The 20,899-nt window shown below is 40.4% G+C and overlaps 1 protein-coding gene across 1 annotated transcript in view; it reads left to right on the top strand.

Moving 5' to 3' along the window:
* The window catches only part of LOC126209911 (nuclear RNA export factor 1-like), a 179,400-nt gene that overhangs the window by 124,394 nt on the left and 34,107 nt on the right, over positions 1 to 20,899 (top strand). The window contains exons 10-12 of the mRNA XM_049939031.1: positions 2,900 to 3,129; positions 11,140 to 11,308; positions 16,620 to 16,793. Coding sequence (XP_049794988.1) covers positions 2,900 to 3,129; positions 11,140 to 11,308; positions 16,620 to 16,793 — 573 coding nt within the window. The remainder of the gene's footprint in view (positions 1 to 2,899; positions 3,130 to 11,139; positions 11,309 to 16,619; positions 16,794 to 20,899) is intronic.

Raw genomic sequence — 20,899 nt, 5'->3', positions numbered from 1 at the left:
TTGGAATAAAATGTGTCAGGTTATTGATTTATGACAGCAGCCTTCAACCAGTATATCCTGCATTGAGGATAAGTGAATTATATTTTATTATTGTTCGAAAATGAAAATTAGAGGATGCTTGTGAAGACATAAGATGTATGTTGGCCTAAATATGCTGTAAATAAGGGAAAGAAAGACAATCAGTACAAGATACGTGTGTTGTAATGGAAAAACATTGCAGGTAAATATTCTTATGTTGACAGAGCAGTAAAAGAGTGAAAAATTTACTAGGAAATATCCTCATTCCATTCCCAGAAATCAATCCTAAATTTAAATACATTTTCCAACATTGACAAAACATCATCAATTATGGACAATAGGAAAATGATAAATTTAGTTTTATAGTAAATTATTGTATAAAAATACTAGAGATGTAAACTAATTACCTGATTTCACCCTTTCCAATCCACTATCAGACTATGTCCAACATAACAATTTTTCACTATGGCTCTGATACTGGACAATGTCTGACAAATTTCCATTATTGTGCTTGCCATCTGCTCCATTGTTAGAATTTGATAGGTGAATGGCAGCACTTAATGTGAAGGTCTGATAACTCAAAGCATGTTGCATTTGCGTGTTTCTAGTTTGATAATTGCTGATAGAAAACGTGTTAATGATGGTAGCTTCTCAAAGACATTGAGATGAAGGAGAATTTAGTAATGAAAGTGAATGGGAAAAAACTTCTGCCATGTGCGGTGATATATGGTCCAGTGAATCAGAAGCTACTGATGGAGTGAAAAGTGATGAAGAGACACCACCTATACCAGGAAAGTTTATTGTAATGCAAAGGTACTCTCATGAAGTTTCCTTTTTCTATCATGTGAGAAGGTTTCACCAATCCTCATGGTGATCAACCAAAATCTGAACTTGAATATTTCCAACCCTTCTTCACTGACAATCTTACTAGGAAATTGTGAATGCTACAAAAGCTAATGCCAAAGAAAAGATACAGAAAGCCATTCCAATTACAAAACACTCAATGTATCACTCATGGAGGGACCTTTCATTTGAACTAAAGGTTTTCTTTGTGTAATATTCAACATGGCCCTGAATTTCAAGGCACAATTAGTCGACTATTTTATGGAAGGCTGGCTAGAATGATCTCCATTTTTGAAGGATGTTTTTTCTCATACTTCTGACTTTTTCTTTTCTTTACAAATATTTTGGATGCTGTACTTAGTTCCATCTGTCACAGTTCAGGGGTGTCAATGTACATTAGGAAGCAAGGTGAGGAAAGTTTTGTGAGTGTATTGACAGTAAATGCAAAGAACTCTATGTATAAAAAGATATGTGGCTATGGATGAGAACACAGTAGAATTCAAAGGATTTCAATTCAAGTTCTACAGTCCAAAGAAGCCAACAAAGCGGGGTTTGCACGTTTTCTGTCTGTGTGATTCAGAAAATGGTTGTTTTTTCTCACATTCCATATTGTGGGAAGGCAACTTCAGAAAGTCTAATTCATAACGATTTACTTTTTGCAACCCAAACAGTGGTTCATTTGGCACAGCATTTGCTAACTTGTGCAAGTGGTTCAGGCTTTCACATCATTACTGCCAGGTTATGCACAAGCCCTCAACTTGCTTGGGAACTACACAAAATAAAATTTCATCTAATGGGTGTTGTTATTCTTTCTAGAAAGGATTTTCCATGCAATTTGAAGATGTAACTTGCTGAATATCAGTTATGTGCCTACCAAAGTGAGATGAAAATTGTGTATCTTTCATTCCATGACGAGATGTTAATGGTTATGTTGAGTGCATTCTTTGGTCCTCAGACCCAACTGATCACTGGTTAGAGGAAGAAAGTGCCTGTGTGGTTCCTGAATCCACTGTTATTTTGAAATATGCAAAGTTGATGGTAGGAGTGGACAGGGCTGATCAGAACTGTGTTTGCTATGGGTTCACAAGGTGTTCATGCAACTGGTGGAAAAAAGCCATAATCTTTATGTAGTAGACAAAAACGAATGTGAAGAACAACTGTAGACTCTCCTCACCTACAGAAGAAATATAATCAGCCTGCTTGTCAGCTAGGTGAGTAATACATAATCAGAGAAAGAGAATCACCATTGTTGTCCGATGTCAAGAAGAGACTAAATGGGAAGATGTATTTTACAAAGCAAAATAAAAAAAATCAACAAAGGATTGCATGGTTTGCAGCAAAGGCAACGAGAAAGGAGGAAGAAAAGAAACAATGTTTTACTGCAAAACATGCAAGAGAAAGCCTGGACTTCACCCAGGAGAATGGTTTAAGAAGTACTGTACCAAAAAAGAATTATGAAAACCATAAACAAACACAACTGTATAGTCAAGATGGTGCAAGGAGATTCCTGACAGCTTGCAGCACTGTTATCAGCTTTCAACTGTGAAGTGTTAACAGTTGCATGTGAAAACAGTAGCCATCCACTGAGCTGTGACACTACTGAGACATTGCCATAGAGACATTATATTATTGGCTGTGATAGGCCCACAGAGCTGCTGTGGCCAGTTCACTGCAGCTTACACCAACTCAACCATAGTTTCGAAAACTAGTGCAAAAGAAAATAAAGTTGTCAAGTGAACACATATTGCATTTTTTTTATAACAGTAGCATAATAATGTGTAATGCCTTACATCCTTACCTGTGTAAAATAAATATAAGTTAAGGGAGAATGTAGTAAGTAAAAAAATTGGATTGGAAATAGTTAAAAATATTATATTCACCACCTCAGCAACAGCCGCATTTACAAGCAAATAAAAATTATCTACCTAAAAGCAAAGCTCATCCGCTATGGTGACTAAGCTATGATGCAAATTATATTACATATTGTGATTTTTTTCCATATTATATGATACGTAGTTCTGTCCAATCCTTGCTCCAGGATGAGACTTTCCTGCACCGCATCCCAGGCTTGCCAAGGTGGCGGCCGAATTACATTCTCTGTAGCAGCCCCGGTGACTCAGCTGAGCTTGCTGACCAGTTCGTTGAGCACTTTTTTGTGCTGTATGACTCTGCAGATCGGACGTGGCTTCATGGCCTGTACCATGTTGATGCATACTTCTCTCTTTCCAGCATGTACCTTCCCGGACAAAGCACGTCACTCAATGCAAGGTATGTGCGCCTCTACCATTATTCTCTCACTATATGTTGTCAGTTCCTCCAGCATATTCCATGCACGAATACAGGGTGACCTGTATGAAATTACCAGTTTTGAAATGAATGGTGGTATGTTGATGTGTAAGGAAGATAATTCTGGCCAACAGGTGCTGGCCCATCAAACCCACCTCTTCTTTAACAGCAGCTTTTAACTCCATTAAACTTTGGGTTTCGTTGTAGCTACACCCTTTTGAATACCCTCACAAGCAGTCTAGTCTGGTGATCTTGATGCCAAGGCACGTCACTGATAAGGGAAAAGAAGCCACTTTCTTTTAAATAAACTTTTTAGAATTTTGCAACTTTCTAAGTCTTTTGTGTGATCAGTTTTCTGTATTAGTTCCACAACAGATAATCTTAGACTGTTTCCTCTCTCTTTAACTGTGAGGGAATGCTGAAAAGTTATGCCTCCAAATTTTTTATGTGAAGTTCTTAAAGCTTTTTAAATCAAACAAACTCTATTGACAATCTATATCATTAATTTTCATGTGTCCATATTTCTCAGTATATGGGAAGCCCAGGTTCTTTAAGTTTTGGAAACATTTGGAGCTTTGTTGCACATCTTGAAGTTAGCACCACCACTTTTCCTTCATTATGAGCATGAACAACCAATCATCGCACATGACTGATAGCAATGCAATTGTCAGCCATACACAGCATATATTCTTCTATAGATTTCAACTGGTGGTACATCTTCTTTGCTTAAAATCTCGATTACAGCAAATTGTTTCTCATGCACTGACATAGTTACACTACACACTGTCATGTTAAATGCCTCGATTCAGAGCGCTGTGGCAGGAGAAGGTTGCAACTTATGTTAGAAAAGCAGCAAAGTCAACTGAGTAATATGCATGACATGTAATACCTCAACCAATATTGAGAACAGAATAAAAAAATCTGAGACATTACTTTTCAGCCCACCCTCATATATGAAAATACTTAACCCTTTTCATCAGTCGTGTAAACCTTCCAAAATATGTGATAAATGTGTCAAAATAAATTCTTCATACACTGTAGTTTATTTTCACATTTCACCAATGAAGTATTTACGCACACCCTGCTTGCACAGGTGCCCTGATCTTTGAAAGGGTAAGATAAGCCTGGACTGGAACAGAAAGTGCTGTGGGAGACCCAGGTGCAAGACCTGACCAATCCACCTACTCAGCACTAGCTATTCCAGTCATGTCACAGGTTATTTTACCCCATAACAGGCTACGCCACCTGTGAAAGCAGTCATGTTGTGTACCAGCTCTGCTGCACAGCTTTTTATATTGGTATGACTACCACATGGCCAGACACCTTCAAATTATGGCCAAGAGCAAACTAGAACACCCTGTGGCACAACTTGAGCCTGAACATGACATGCTTGATTTCAACGACTGCTTCACTGCCAGAGCCATCTGCATCCTCCCATATACCATCAGCTCTTCTGAACTGCACAGATGGAAGTTATCCTTACAACACATTATCCACTCTCGAAATTATCTCGGTCTCAATTTATGGTAACCCACTGTCTAAACCTATCACTCAACAGTTTCCATGCACTCATCCTATCAACTGCTACCTTTTCAAATTCCCTCACCCTCTTTGTGTGCCACCCTCTGTCAGTGTATCTGCCTGTCCTTCCCTGTTTTCTGCTCCTCTCCTTTTTCACTACCCATTTTTTCCTCAACACTCCATCTCCCGAGAGTGTGCCTGGTAGTCTCTATTCCTTGCACACCTTGCCAGACAGCACTCTTGTCTCTCTCCACCTGTACCCTTCAATCCATCCCCCTTACCTATCCCACTCCAGACTGTTATTCAAGTGACAGTCGCAGTCCCTCAGAGCTGACGTTGATAGCAGTCATGTATGCGTGAGGTGTGAATGTGTGTCTGTTTTCTGTACTGAAGAAGGCCTTGACCAAAAGCTATAATGTGTAACTGTCTTTCTGTTGTACCTGTCTGCAACTCAATTGGCCATCTTTACAATGAAAAGCAATCTATCCCATTCCAGTTATTTATTTTATCACTTTCCAGTAGTATAAATACACAGTTAACAAATGTGTTGCTGTCATGATCAATACTGTATGGTTTGTGTTGCATGATTTGCCAGACAACATTTCAGTATGTGATACAATATAGAACTGTCTATTACAAAATTTAAATTCATACATTTTTCATTTCTATTTTCTTTGTTTTACAATTATTATTACAATCACAAATCAAGCAATGGAAAATCCAGGACGGAACATAGCAGTTGCCACTCACCACATCAGAGATGCTGAGTCTCAGATAGGGACAACAAAAAGATTTTCACGTTTAAAACTCTCGACCAATGGCCATTGTCAACAATAGATACACATACACAAACAAACACTCACACAAACACAACTCATACACATGACTGCAGTCTCAGGCAACTGAAACCACACTGTGAGCAGCAGCACCAGTGCATGATGGGAGCGGCAACTGGGTGGGGGAAAGGAGGAGGCTAGGGCAGGGTGGGGGAGGGAGAGGGATAGTATAGTGGGGATGGCAGACAGTGAAGTGAAGTGCTGCAGGTTGGGTGGAGGGCAGGGGAAAGTTGGGGTGGAGGGGGGGGGGGGAGTAGTGGAAAAAGAGAGAAATAAATAAAAAAAACTGGGTGTGGTGGTGGAATGACAGCTGTGCAGTGCTGGAATGGGAGCAGGGAAGTGGCTGGATGGGTGAGGACAGCGACTAACCAAGGTGGAGGCCAGAAGGGTTACGGGAGCGTAGGATGTATTGCAGGGAATCTTTTTGTTGTGCCTATCTGCAACTCAGCATCTCCACTTTACAATCATAAATGTCAGCTCAAATGATAACAAAACAGCAGTAGCTTCTCTCCCATATACCTTGCTAGACAAGGATGTCTGAATAGTAGAAGCAAACATCTGCCAAAACTGTGGTGGAGAAGGTGCCTCATGAGTGGTACCTGCAAGGCTGAGGTCTGTGTTCAAGTCCTGTATGAAGAGTTCAGCTTTCAGAGTATTTCAGTGTTTGTGTAGGCAGCTCCTGTGTGATGATATCATAAATTTAATATTATATCATTGTACAGTGAAATACTGTTTGTGGGTAATTGTGACATTGTGACGTATGAAATCAAATGTTTGACATTAAATGACTTCACTAAAAAATAATAGGAGGCTCTATAATTGCACTTTCATAGGAGAGAGCTTAAGGGGCTGTGTGGGTAGAACACAAAAATACTGTTATGCTTAAACAACAAAACAGGCCTCCTGAGTGTCATTGATTGTAGGAAAGCTGTGTGCCTGGCATTTGTGTTGCACAAAGGAAAATATGAATCATAAATTTTGTTTTAAAGATAAAGCTATCAATGGGTAGACAGAAGATTGACTTGTGCTTTACATCACCTCTGTATGAGAGACTGGGTGCGGCCCATTGAGAAAGGAGAAAATTATCCAAATAAGGAACAATAGTTTTTCCCTTTATGACTAAGGTGGGAGTGCCAAGCTCAGTCAAAGTTTCATGACAAGAATATTGTAAGAGCAATATAATGTAGAAATCGATCAATTCTATAGTTGTGTATTAATGATACACTGAAGCACAAAAGAAACTCGTATAGGCATGTGTATTCAAGTACAGAGATATGTAAACAGGCAGAATACGGTTCTGCGGTTGGCAATGCCTATATAAGGCAACAAGTGTCTGGCGTAGTTGTTAGATCAGTTACTGCTGCTATAATGGCAGGTTATCAAGATTGAAGTGAGTTTGAATGTGGTGTTATAGTCAGCAGACAAGTGATGGAACACAGCATCTCCGAGGTCCGAGGCAGCGATAAAGTGGGGATTTTCGAGTGAACCACAAATATCAGGAATCCAGTGAAATATCAAATCTCCAACATCGCTGTGGCTGGAAATAGATCCTGCAAGAATGGGACCAGTGATGCCTGAAAAGAATCATTCAATACAACAGAAGTGCAATCCTTCTGCAAATTGCAGCAGATTTGAATGCTGGGCCATAAACAAGTACCAGCATGTGAACCATTCAACAAAACATCACTAATATGGGCTTTCAGAGCTGAAGGTCCCCTCATTTACCCTTGAAGACTGCTCGACACAAAGCTTCATGTTTTGCCTAGGCCCATCAACGCTGACAATTGGACTGTTGATGACTGGAAACATGTTGCCTGGTTGGACGATTCTCATTTCAAATTGTATTGAGTGGATGGATGTGTAGGGGTATGAAGACAGCTTCATGAATCTATGGACCTTGCATATCAGTGGGGGCCTGTTCAAGCTGGTCGAGAGTGTATCTCAGAGATCAGGACAGGGCCAACCATGTATGACATGAGAAAGAGTGGACGTTAGTTGGCTGTAAGGGCACAATGTTACCGCCTTAGTACTGCACTGCAACTGGCATCTGACCTCACAGCATCCCCCGGCATACGGAAGGCTTCAATAGAGTAGCCTTTATTGTTGGAAACCTGCTGTCTGTTTATCTCTGGTGTGCCTTCACAGAAGGGAACTTCTAGAGTGGAGCCGTCAACATGACACCTTAATGATCGAAAGGTGGGCCAATGTCCTTTTCACAGATGAGTCCTGATTTGGTCTGGAGAGTGATTCTCAATGGATTCACATCTGGAGGGCATGTGGAACCCAATGTCAGCACCCAAATGTAGTGGAAAGAGACCGATATCCAGGAGGATCCCTAATGGTGAGGGCAGGGATTATGTTAACCATTCGAACACCTCTTCATGAAATCATATGTGTGAATCAGCAAGCTTTAACTGCTGTTGGATACCGTGAGAAGATCTTGGGATCTCATACATGGCTGTTGCAAGGTGCTGTGGGCTCATATTTTGTATTGATGGACAATAGTGCTCAACCTCATAGAGCATAGGTCGTCAATGTTTCTTGGAAATAGAAGATATTGTAAGCATGGAGTGGCCTGCTCACCCTCACAATTTAAATCCCATAGAGAATGTTTTGGATGCACTAGGAAGACAGACTGCATCATGGCAGCATCCACCAATCATGCTCCAAAATTTATAATCAGCTCTGCAGGAAGAATGGGTGTTATTGTCTCAACATGAGATTAATGACATCATTCACAGCAATTCCTGTTATTGTCAGGCCTATATTGGTGCCAGAGGTGGTCACATTCCATACTGAGCACATTAACCAATTGTCAGAAAGTGTGTACAAATCCGTTAAGTTCGAAAAAAACAAAGAACATTTTTGTCTACCATTATGCATGTTGCAGTTGATTATGTTCTGTATTCTTTACATTGTTTCTGCCTTACTATCACTTGTTTATATTGTTTTGTGGCAAAGTAAATGCAACCACGCAAAATTTCTCTCTGTTGCTTTAATTCTGGACACCTGTGTACTTCCACACAACTGTAGCTAGTTAGATAGTTAGTTACATTTTGCATGTAAACTTATTCGAAGCATTTTACATTTGTATTACATATTTTTATATAAATATGCCTACATGCTGATCACTGTACATACATTTTATTGAAAGGCAGTTGTAAATTAGTAATTCTTCCCCGCCATCTGTTACATATTAAGTGTACAATGTATATTAGTTAAGTGTTATTTATGTTTGTTCAAAGCAGAAAAATATGTAAAGACTTATTATAGGTTAAGTGAACATTTTAGAGACTGTGACACCTTAAGCCACAATATTCAGAAGTGGAAGCAGTCGAACAAGGAAAACTGGCACGTGCGTTCACATTGGTCATGTTTCTGCCCAACGTGAGAAGGCCGATGGCCAGCGGAGTTTACGTAGCAGCAGTCAGCACTTCAACAGATCAGTGACCAAGCAGATGGGCAATGCTTCCAAGGGGAACAATGCCCAGTGCTGTTTGCACATCAGTGGTCAATGCTCCAGGACCTGTCAGCATAGTGAACTCACGTGGGTGACATGCCTGGTGATGTGGAGGAGGACGACAGGGCAATGCCCAACCGTGCCAACATAGAGGTAAAACAGTGGAAAATCGTCATGTGTAGAGATATTGGTCACATTTCTGCCCAACTTGAGAAGCATAGATCAACAACCGAAGAGTCAGCCGCCACCTTAGAAACTTCGCAACATTGCCGAAAACACAAAATAAATATCTCCGACAAATGGGCATGAAGAGGTTCTTTGAGGGGAGAAATACGACATGAAGAAACATTACCTGGATGAATGGACTGATGGTTTGTCAGTGCACATCATACTTCATTACAATGACTTAGCTGCTACACATCTGGAGAGAAGAAGATGTTGGTATCACGCCAATAGGTCAATGCAGAAGATGCCATTCCATATGTTACCAGAAAGAAGTTCATGTGGTACTTACCCAGGTGGCTGGTGAGCACAAAGGGACTGCAGCCTCACCGAATGAGTCATCTGTGAACCTAGAGGTTGATGAACTCCGCCAGAAAACTCTGAACCTGAGGGTAGCTGGTTTAATTCTGGGATGGAGCACTCCTCGCCACTCTGTAGCTGTTTGTTAATGATGCAATGAGCAAATTCAAAAAGAGAAGACATCTGCCATCACAGTGAGTCACAGGTATGGTACTGAATGAAGAGTACGCCGCCGGCATGCCGCTGCAACACTAGCCATCTCTGCATCACTTGCACCAGAACCTGCACGCTACAACTCTGCCACTCTGCAGCAGTGAGGAATTGAGTGGGTTAAAACACATTGTATTACTCTGTTTGTTCAAAGGGTCTTACGTCTCAATAAATGACTGTTAGTGTAAACACAAATGTTTTTCTCACACCTCACCAACTGAGACAAGGTTAGAGCCCATTGTACCACACACAAAGTGTCACTTTCCCTCCCACCATCCCTGACAAAATAATGACCTTTGCTCTCCTCTGTCACTGACGCTCATTATCTAGTGTCATTAAACCATGACCTGCTACAGAAGTAAATTGAAATTATTCTGCACGATAGAAGGAGTAACTGAGAAGAAATTTTTCAGTTTGTTTTCATATTTAACTTTGCTATCTGTCACATATTTTATTTTATTGGTTAAATGGTCAAAAATATGACTTGGGGGGGGGGGGGGCGGATTGTGCAACTCTTTTTGTGCTAATACAGACTTAATATGGAATAATGTATGTCATTTTTTCAGTTATTGTAGCTATGTACGTTATTGTTTCTTTTGAACTGTAGTAGTAGCTTTTTTACAACAAATTTAATGAGAGAATAAATATACTGTGATATTGTCAAAATGCCTGCCTCCTGGAACAGATGTGTAAAAGATGATTGTAGGTGAGCACCACATATTAAGTGTACAACATGTTTTTGAATAATGAAAACTTACTTTCTTAAAGATGAGTTACCCCAGTACATTATTCATATGATATTATTAAATTAAAAATTTGAAAAATATGGCAACATACTGACTTCCTTCTCTTCAAATTTGCAATGATTTGAAATGTAAATTTGTCTGCAGTTGGTTGTTTTTAAGAGTCAAAAATATGTCTGTTCCAATTTAAATCCATGTCAATACAGACGGCTGGGGTGGCCGAGCAGTTCTAGGCGCTACAGTCTGGAACAGCGCGACTGCTACGGTCGCAGTTTCGAATCCTGCCTCGGGCATGGATGTGTGAGATGTCCTTAGGTTAGTTAGGTTTAATAAGTTCTAAGTTCTAGGGGACTGATGACCTCAGAAGTTAAGTCCCATAGTTCTCAGAGCCATTTGAACCAATACAGATATCTAATATTTCTTATATTTCCAGGCTAGTTATTACTTCCTCACCATATGTTACATTTATCATTGTTGTAATATCTCTAGTTGTGAAGAACTGAATAACATTGCGTCTTTTGAAATTGAGAGAGAGATCATTTGCAGAAAACCACTAAATATTATTTTTAGTAACATTATTTACCACTTCTGTTGCTGCATCCATAACATCAGTACAGAAAGTTTCAAGACTGAATCAATAAAAAACAGAGAAAAGTTAAGATGAAGGTTTAATGCTTCAAATATTCTCCTCTTTTTGTAGGCTGAGCTCATATGTAGCAGAATGTCGTAACCTATTACACCCTACTAACAAACTGAGGTTAAAGGCTGCACTGTGCCACGGTTCAGAGAAGGTTCTCACAAAACTTGAGAAGCTGCCACAGACTCAACATGACCCATACTCCTTTACTGTGGATCTCCTACATCATTCTGTGAGTAGAAAATAGTGTAGAGAAAATAATTATTGGTGTCTGATGAAAGGGATACATTCTTTTCTTTCGTCCTCCTCCTATTTTTTCTTCTTCTTTAGATGACAAAAGAGCAGGTAACTTAGTGTGATCTGTTTCAGTTGTGTCCTTAGTGGGCTGCATTGTAAGACCTGTGACTAATAACTATATCTTAAACAATACTATATTTTACATCTCTGTCAGTAGTGGTCTCTCACTTGTCAAACAGGACAGTGATCGCAACAACCTTTAAGACACTACCTACATTAAGCAAATGGAATAAGGAAATTTTTTCTTTTTGTAACACACAGAAACACAATTTGAATTCATCAACATCTTTTTTCCTTTCTTCTTTTGCCCCTTGTTGACTCTTTCTCTTCTCTGTACCTTTTTATTTACATCTTTTGTTGTCCATGCAGTTTTTTCCTGGCCTGGCCAGTACATAAATATATCCAGAGGTAAAACTTGCTAGTGCTGCCATTAGTTCAGCTTCATCATTGCATTGGTGGTGAAATGGTTTTGTTCCTCTTGTTCTTTTTTTCTGCCACCCCCCCCCCCCCCTCCCCCCTTCCTTCCTTTCCTTTTCAGAATTTTTGGTCCCACTTTGGGGTTTGACCTCCCCTTCTAAATTTTATCTCTGATGTGTGACCCAACTGGGGAAGAACACCTTATTTAGCATCTCAGGCATGTGGCTGTACTGCCTCTTACATCTTTTACTCAACACTGTTGTCCTTTTAACACTATATAGCCAGCACAGTAGCCAATCTGTGTGATGGGGTCATTGTGTACCTTTTTGATTGAGCCCCCTGACAACACAGGGATCACACTTCTAATTCCTAAGCTGCTAACTCCCCATTATGTCAAGGCATAGTTGCTTGTCTTTCAGGAGCATCAGAACTCCCAGCAATGGCCACCATGCCAGCTGTGCAGTGGGTGACACCAATGTGGAGAGCAGCTGATTGGAGTGAGTGGTTTCAGGGCTGGTGCTTTGTGTATGAAAAGTATTAAGCTCCAAAAAACTGACCATTCTTCTACAACCATATCTTTTGCTCGGAATGGCTCCTTTAATGCTACTTCTTATAACCCTGTGGCCTTCCCTTCTGTGGCTACCCCAGGGAGGAAGGCCAAGCTCACTGGCTTGAGGTGAAACCCTTTCCCCACTATGTGGTCTGCACCAGGACTGACAGGAACACTTTCACTACCACTAAGCCATTATTTTTTGTAGAAACTGTTGAAGACAAATTGGGCAGAGTTCACTCTCTGAATAACATGTGGTCAGGTTTTCTGTTGATCAAAACTTCTCCTGCTGACTAATTTGCAGCCCTTCATGCCTGTGGCCATTTTGGCAACATTTTGGTGTTCAGTACTGCTCACCAGTCTTTGAATATGGTTCAGAGCATCATTTTTGAAAGGAACCCTCATGATTAGAAACTCTGGGCCAATCTGGAACACCAGAACGTTCATTTTGTTCAGTGTGTCCTCCCCCTCTCCCCTATGATCCCCATGCCCTCCTTTACAGAAGCCTGTACTGCTACCCAGCCACAGAAGTGTCCCCCATTCTCAATGTCTGCTGGTGATGGGGGCCCCTCCCTTGACCCCTCCCTCTGTTGTCCTCCAGACTGGAGGCTTTCTGCCACACTTGGGCCACAGGACGCAGCCTGTGTGCCTCAAGGTTGCCCACTCTCTCTGTTCCAGATCTTCCTGAATCCTGCTCCCTCTCTGTATCCTGTCCTCCTCCACCTAGGAAAGAGAAGAAGAAGAAATAAGTCTCAGGCAAGTCTCCGCTGGTACCTCCAGAGGTGCCAGCTCCCCCATTGCAACCTAAGTCTGATCTTTCATTTATGGACGTTTCCCCATCCTTGTATGTGATGGATGGCAACCCAGCAACATTACTGGCCATGGCCCATTCGTCTTCCATTTGGATCCCCATTCTGTGCTTATTCAAAGGAATTGTAAAGGATACTAACATCAATTTCTGGAGTTTCAATTCCTTATTCCTTTATACTCCTCAGCTCGTGTTGTACAGGAATCTCATTTTACTGATGCTCACTTACTGATCCTTCATGGGTTCCGTACTTACTGTGGTGCTTCATGGGTTCCATACTTACTGTGGGAACCATGTTGGTGTTTACACATTGGTCGTATGGACTATAGTATGTGGATCCCTCTTGGAACCACATTCCAAACAGTTGCCATCCGAGTTCGCTTGGACTCTTCAGTCACGGTTTTCAATCTCTGTTTCCCTCCTGACAGGGTACCTATGCCCACTGCCTTAAGTGCCCTCTGTCAGCAACTTCTGCCTCCCTTCTGCCTCCTTGGGATTTTAATGCCTATCACCCATTGTGTGGCTGTGCTTTTTCATCTGGTCGAGCTCTTCTCCTAGACTAGATTGTTGTGGACCATGACCTGTACCTTCTTAATGATGGCACTCCTATCCATCTAAGCACCACTTACAGCAATTTGTCTGCCATTGATCTTTCACTCATTTCCCCTTGCCTCCTTCTTTGCTAACACTGGTCAGTGCAGGATGACCTCTGTGATAGCAAACACTTCCCGTTGATTCTCTCAATCCCTTCCCACCTCTTGATATCCAGGTTACCCATCTGGACTTTCAGCATGCTGATTGGCCTCTATGTAGCTCCCAGGTCATGTTTACCCCTTCTTTGTCAGATTGTTTTGATGAAGTCATCTATGAATTTACTAGGCTCTTTGATTTATTGAATGGCCCTCCCTCACCTGAGTTCTGTTATGTACAGACTCAATGAGAGGCCTTCACGCTGCATCCAGTGTTTTTCCCATCACCCCTCAGTCTCTGCGATTCATGATCTTTTCACTGATCTGGACCATGCTGCTTATTCAGGTGATTTCCTTTGTGTTCCCAGACACAAGTGTATTCCAGATGATGAGCTTACTGTTTGTCTGGCTGTGGGGTCAGCCATCTACAACCCCTCTCCACCACCCCTCCACAGGCAGATTTGTGGCTACATGTCAAATTCCTTTTCGGTCAGTTGTTAACCAACACCTGGGGTGCCAGCTCCCTGTCTACCCTGTCTAGTAAACTTTGTTCAATGAAGGGGACTCCTGCTACATGGTGTTCTTCCTTCCACCTCTCCCAGTGGGAATCTACCATCCTCTGCCACCTTTGCATTGGCCAGGTTGACCCACAGTTTGTTACTCTGTCGTGAGCCACCTTCACCTCATTGTAGTTGCAGGGCCCCCTCTCAGGATTATGCATATCTTGCTGGACTGCCCACACCTTATGGACCTCTGACCTAAATACACCCTCGGACTCTCCTTGTCACAACATTTTTTGGATGACCCTCGCATGGTTACATCTGTCCTCAGTTTTCTTTGCGAAAGTGGTTTCTCCTTACAGATTTGAGTACCTGAATTTCCTTCCAGAACTGCAGTCCCTTGGTTAGCATTGTTATTGGTTTGGGAGGTGTTTGGCCTTGCCTTCACACTGCCCAGCTTCCCCCCCCCCCCCCCCCCCCCTCCCTTTTCCCTACATTTTGTCTGGACTTTTGTGCCATTTTGTTCCCCTTTATCTTGTTTATTCTTCTCCTAGTGTTGTCCCTGACCACAGTATATTGCGAGGATTGGGATGGGTCAGAGGGAGTGCATTTCCACTATTGCACATAGTGTGTCTGGGGTGCCCCCTGCTCTTGCCCCTTCCTCCCCCCCCCCCCCCCCCACCTCTTCCTTACACTTCCTGCCACCCCCACATTCCTTCTGCCTCTTTGTTTGCCTGTTTTCCTTTCTCACTGACTGGACCACACTTTTGGTGTAATTTCTCCCTTAGTTTCTGCTATCTTTGATCTTGAGACTGATGATCTCACTGTTTGGTTCCTTCTTATCTGGCCCCCTCCAAACCAACCAACCACTGACTTAAACGACACAGCAACTGGACAGCAGCTGACTGGGGGGGGGGGGGGGGGGGGGGGGGAGGATGAGGGTGGTGGTGGGGGGAGGTGCATGTAATGTGCTCTGCTGAGTCATAATTTTGTCTGCTTTGAAATAATGTGAGCTGTTAATTGTGCCAATGAGATGTTGAGCCAACAATTTGTGGAAGGTGTAGTTCAGGACGGAGGTGGTTTTATGATGTTTAGGGGGTATTCTTCATTCCACAACTCATTTAGGTTACTGCGAATATGAACTAGGCTGTATATTTAAACATTGTTGCCCTTTCTTCTACTTCTTAATTATGAATAAGTTGTTGTCACTCGCATTATCAGAGATGGCAACAGCCATATTAACAGGGCTGCAGGCATATGCCCCTCATTTAATGAATATTAGGCCATCCTCTCACACCTCAACTGGCCCACTAAATCACCCATTCTTGTTACCAATAGAATATATCTGGGTCTATTTGGACCAGCAGGTGATAAGTTCCTGCATTTTGGTAGCTCTACAGGATGTAATCATTGTCAAGTCGCCTCAGCTTACATGTCATACCTGAAGAAACTTGTAGGCTCACTTTCTCTCCAAACTGAGGTCATTATTGTGTCTAGAGAAAATGTCATGTGGTATAAGTCTGATGTCTTGCTGGAGTGACAAACTTTTTGCCCAGTGACCTTATGTTACAGGCACTATTGCAGTACTGAAATACTGTAGAAGAACAATATTTCACATGGAGAAACATCTTTGTTTGGGCTGTGGCCTCTTAACATAAAACACTGTCCTCACATTCAAGACAACAGCTCAAAATCCCATCTGGTCATCAGGAATTAAGTTTCCCATTATTTTTGAGAATTTCTTGAGGCAAACACTGGTGTGGTTTGTTTGAAAAGGGCAAAACCGATTTCCTTCTCCATCATTTCGTAATCCAAGCATGGGCTCCATCTTCAATGACTGCAATGTCAAAAGGATGTTAAACTCTCAAGTTCCTTCCTTATTAACATGCATGTACCAGTATCTGTGAAGTGATTCTATTTGTTACACAGACACAATGGCTTTGTCTGTGGCAAGAGTGACAGATCCTCTATACAAATTATAATTCAATTCATAGTCCACTGCAATATGGGAGCCATTTTACTCACAAAATAGTTCTTTTTCTTTGCCTTAAACTTTCTGTCAAGATAAAAGCACACATTGTAGAGAGATTATGTAGCTGTACACAAATGATAGTTTCAAGCATAGACTGGTCGTGCATCTACCCTGTACATATTAGACTGCTATAATCTCTACAAAAATCTGATTTTTGTTTAAGTGTGCAAACCAATCATTGCAATGCTTTTAATGATTGAAATATGTTGTTGTAATGAACATTTCTTTTATTTTGTATTTGTTTTTACAGGCCATAAGTACTGTACTGACTGTTACGGGAGTTTTCAGAGAACGAAATTCAAAACAGAACATATCACCTCGACATTTTATGCGCACCTTTGTCCTTGTCAGACTAGCAAATAATGAATACCAGATAGTTAATGACATCATGTACATTACAAATGCGACAACAGCAGAGGCAGAGGTAAGCTGCATTACTAGACTTGTATTCTGTTACATATATGTGTATCATAGCCTGCATTTGGACATTAAGTGTACTTTACAACAAAAGGTATCACAGCACATCAGGGATGCAATGCAAATGATGAGCTACAGAATGGCTGTAATGTGATTTCCCCTTCTGTAGTCTTCAAACAGTAAACCGTGTATATGCAATTTGAGGTGAACTACTTTTTTGATTGCAGCAGCTCAGCTTTCTTCATTCAGATTCACAAATAATTATTCAATCATATTTTTTTCTTTTGTTTTCTTGGTTTAACCACATGATTGGTTTGTCATAAATACTTCTGTTTATTCCAAACAAACAAGTAATGATTGAAATCTGTTGTTCTTTCAAGAACATAATCTAGATTCCTCCTAACTGTTAATAGCTTTCAGTTTCTATACTAAGTATCTATGTAATTGTTGTCTTTTACATTCACGGAAGTACATTGCATTGGAGGAATACTCCGAGGTCCTGCTCGACACACTGTGCAGCACCTGCTGTGATGTCAGGATTTCTGATGCATAACTCCATCCACCACACATCACCTGAGGAGTACCTCAAAATATTAAAACATAAAACCAATGGTGGGGGACACAAAAAATATCTACATATAAATAAACAGAACTTCCTGGACTACTTTACACATTTCATCCCTTTTAATTATTGTTAAATTAGACAATACAGTTGCTTTAACAAACTGTTGCTCATTTATAGATGGCAACATTACAGAAATTATCATACCTGTAATGCATATGGGAGATTTGGCAAATTTTAATTCTGCTGAATTCAGTATCCTGTCACTACATTGCCTACTGTTTACTTTTCCAGCCCTTTTCTAAATTCTGCCCATCACCTTAATGACCATTTCTCTGGTACACCTCTCAGTCTAACTGTGGCAGTTTTTTGTACTCTTCTGTGCTGGTTCCCTGTCTCTGCCACAGAATACAGCACACAAATTGGTTAAATCTGAATGTGCAGAGCAGAAAGTTTCTACTATTCATGCACAGTATGTTGGAGCTCATAGTTTTCTCTCTTTGACTGAATGACACTGCTGGTGACAGGAAGGGCATAAAAGCACTTAAATAAAGTAAACTGGAAAATTTTGTGGGCATCATTAGTGAAGCATTTTATGGACGCATTCTGAAGAAGAATATTGCTGTTAAAAAGAAAAAAACAGTAACACTTATGCTCGGAGGTCTGGAAAGATGCATGTAGTTGCATAACTATTTGTTACTGGTGAAAATCCGATCATAAGTTTATATCTGTGGTCATACAGCCAACAGTAATCACTTTGTTGACAGACATTAGAGCTCATTGTCAATACTGTAGTACAGTTTTCATTTACTGCTGTTACTTGTGATGGTTGTACATGACTGTAAGAAGCAGTTATTGATTATGTTGCATTGAAATTTGACCAAGACCAGCTTCAACAGTGTTATTATATTGAATATAAGGTGCAACATCTTTTTGCAGATCATACTAAATGAGTCCAAAGTTTCACTCAACAAATTGCCTTGAACATAAACAAACTATAATTTTGTTGCGCAAAACTGAAAAAAATATAAATTAATTTAAATTCTAATTTGACTGATGTTCCAATAGGTCTACCCCCTATCTAGAACAGATCTCCATAACTTAACATGTTACTAGATTTGCATAAAGCATTTGACATGATGCCACACTGCTGACTGTTAACAAAGGTACAAGCATGCAGAATAGGTTCCCAGTTACCCCATGAGTGGCATGAAGACTTCTTAAGTAACAGAACCCAGTATGTTGTCCTCAGCAACAGCTTTCCATCACAGATTCATATCATCTGAAGTGACCCAGGGAAGTGCAATAGGACCACTAATATTTTCTACATACATAAATGACCTGGCGGACAGGGTAAGCAGCAGTCTGTGGCTGTTTACTGATGAAACTGTGTTGTATAGGAAGGTGTCATCATTAACTGACTATAGTAGGGTGCAAGATGTCTTGGGCGAAATTTCTAGCTGGTGTGATGAATGGCATCTAGCTCAAAATGTAGAAAAATTTAAGTTAATGGAGATGAGTGGGAAAAACATCATGTTAAAATACAGTATTAGCAGTGTGCTGCTTGACACAGTCATATCAATTAAATATCTAGGAATAGTTGCAAAGCAATATGAAATGGGATGAGCATATAAGGATGATAGTAGGGAAGGCGAATAGTCAACTTCAGTTTATTGGGAGAATTTTAGGAAAGTGTGGTTCATCTGTAAAGGAGGCCACATATAGGACACTCAAGTGACCAGTTGTCCAGTACTGTTCAAGTGTTTAGGATGCATACCAGGTCAGATTAGAGGAAGACATTGAAGCAATTTAGGGGCAGGCTGCTAGATTTGTTACTGGTATGTTCAAACAACACACAGGTATTATGGAGATGCTTCAAGAGCTCAAATGGGAATCACTGGAGGGAAGGTGACATTCTTTTCTGTTGAGAAAATTTAGAGAACTGACATCTGAGGCTGACTGCAGAACAATTCTACTGCTGTCAATGTACATTTCATGTAAGGACCATGAAGATAAGATTAGAAAGATTAGGGCTTGTATGGAAATATGTAGACAGTCATTTTTCCCTGGCTATATTTATGAGTTGGAACAGAAAAGGAAATGACTAAAACCCACATAACCTAGGGCAGCACTTCTGTGCATAGAGGCAGAGCGCAAAGGAAGTGTGGGGCAATGAGAACTGCACATGTACGGCAGCAGAGAGTGGGCAAACAAAGTCCACATTGCCGAACTGCATTGCTGTAGATAACAGTCAGGCTCATTTGCCTACGGTACATTGTATTATACATTTAAATATATGAGGGTAATAATAAATATCAAAACCAATTTTGATCAATTGGCATGAGAGAAATATTAATTCACATCATTAATTTACGTCCACTGCTCCACAGATTTACTCTGCATGACACAGGAAGGTGAGAACAGCTGACACAGCTTTGTGAAGACGTGAAGTACAATTTTTCTCAAAACAACATTGAAACTGTTTGCAATAGTTACCATTTATTGTGATTTGAGCTGCATTATAAATAAAAATTTAATACACAATAAAATTAACTTCAAGCACAAACCGAAATCATTATATTTGCTTGACAACTGCTTCTGCGTAATAGAATTTTTAAAAATGTGTAAGGGGTGTGTGTGTGTGTGTGTGTGTGTGTGTGTGTTTGTGTGTTTCATGATAGTTAAGTGTAATCACTGCTTGTAAAAAAGGATTAGTTGTAGAAAAGATTAATCTAAGAGACTATCATAAAAATGGTCAGTAAGTTGTTATATTTTTCGTTGTTAGCAGTGTAAACTAACACGTTCGATATTACAGTGAGAGACTGCATTTATAATCCATTGAACAAGCAAACAATTAACCATCATCTGTAAATAACTCCAGGGAATCTGACCGATAACATCGAAAACCACAGATATCTCAACAGGTAACAGCTACTGCCATTTTAGGGCCTTATCCAGTTCATACCTTGAAAATGACAGAGGTTTACAACAAGGTGGGAGAAGCTTAACTTCTCCTTCGGCAATATGTTGAACATTATAGTCTGCATAATTAAAAGGATACAAAGTCCTAATCAAAAAGGCTAAGAAATTCTCATTATTATGTATGCAACTGATATGTTGATAAACTCATTTTTTAAACCTCAAGTCTTTAAAACTAAGAAATATTATTGCTTTTCTCCAAAGTCTACATCATAATACCATCAATACTTCTATTTGAGTCTGTTTCAAAACAATTACACTGGATTACAAATGCTAGTGTACACACCCACAATATAAGAAGGAAGAATGAAGTACGGAGCATACCCCACCGACTGGCAATGCTAGAAAAAGGCCCCAGTACTCTGGTATCAGACTACTAAGAAGTCTGCCCAAAAACCTGCAAGATAGTGTACTTCACAATGACTTTCCAAAGAAACTTAAAGATTATCTCATTGAAAAGAGTTTTACAGTGTTGCAGAATACTTATGCCATTAACTTTGTATATATTGTTATTCATTATCAGTGATGTAAAAATGTAAGCTAAAGGTGTAGAAAACTAAGTGATAAAGAAT

This window comes from Schistocerca nitens, chromosome 10 (assembly GCF_023898315.1).
Source record: "Schistocerca nitens isolate TAMUIC-IGC-003100 chromosome 10, iqSchNite1.1, whole genome shotgun sequence".
Taxonomy (NCBI): Eukaryota; Metazoa; Arthropoda; class Insecta; order Orthoptera; family Acrididae; genus Schistocerca; species Schistocerca nitens.
Note: the sequence above shows the minus strand (reverse complement) of the source record. Positions and strands in the feature narration are given on the sequence as shown.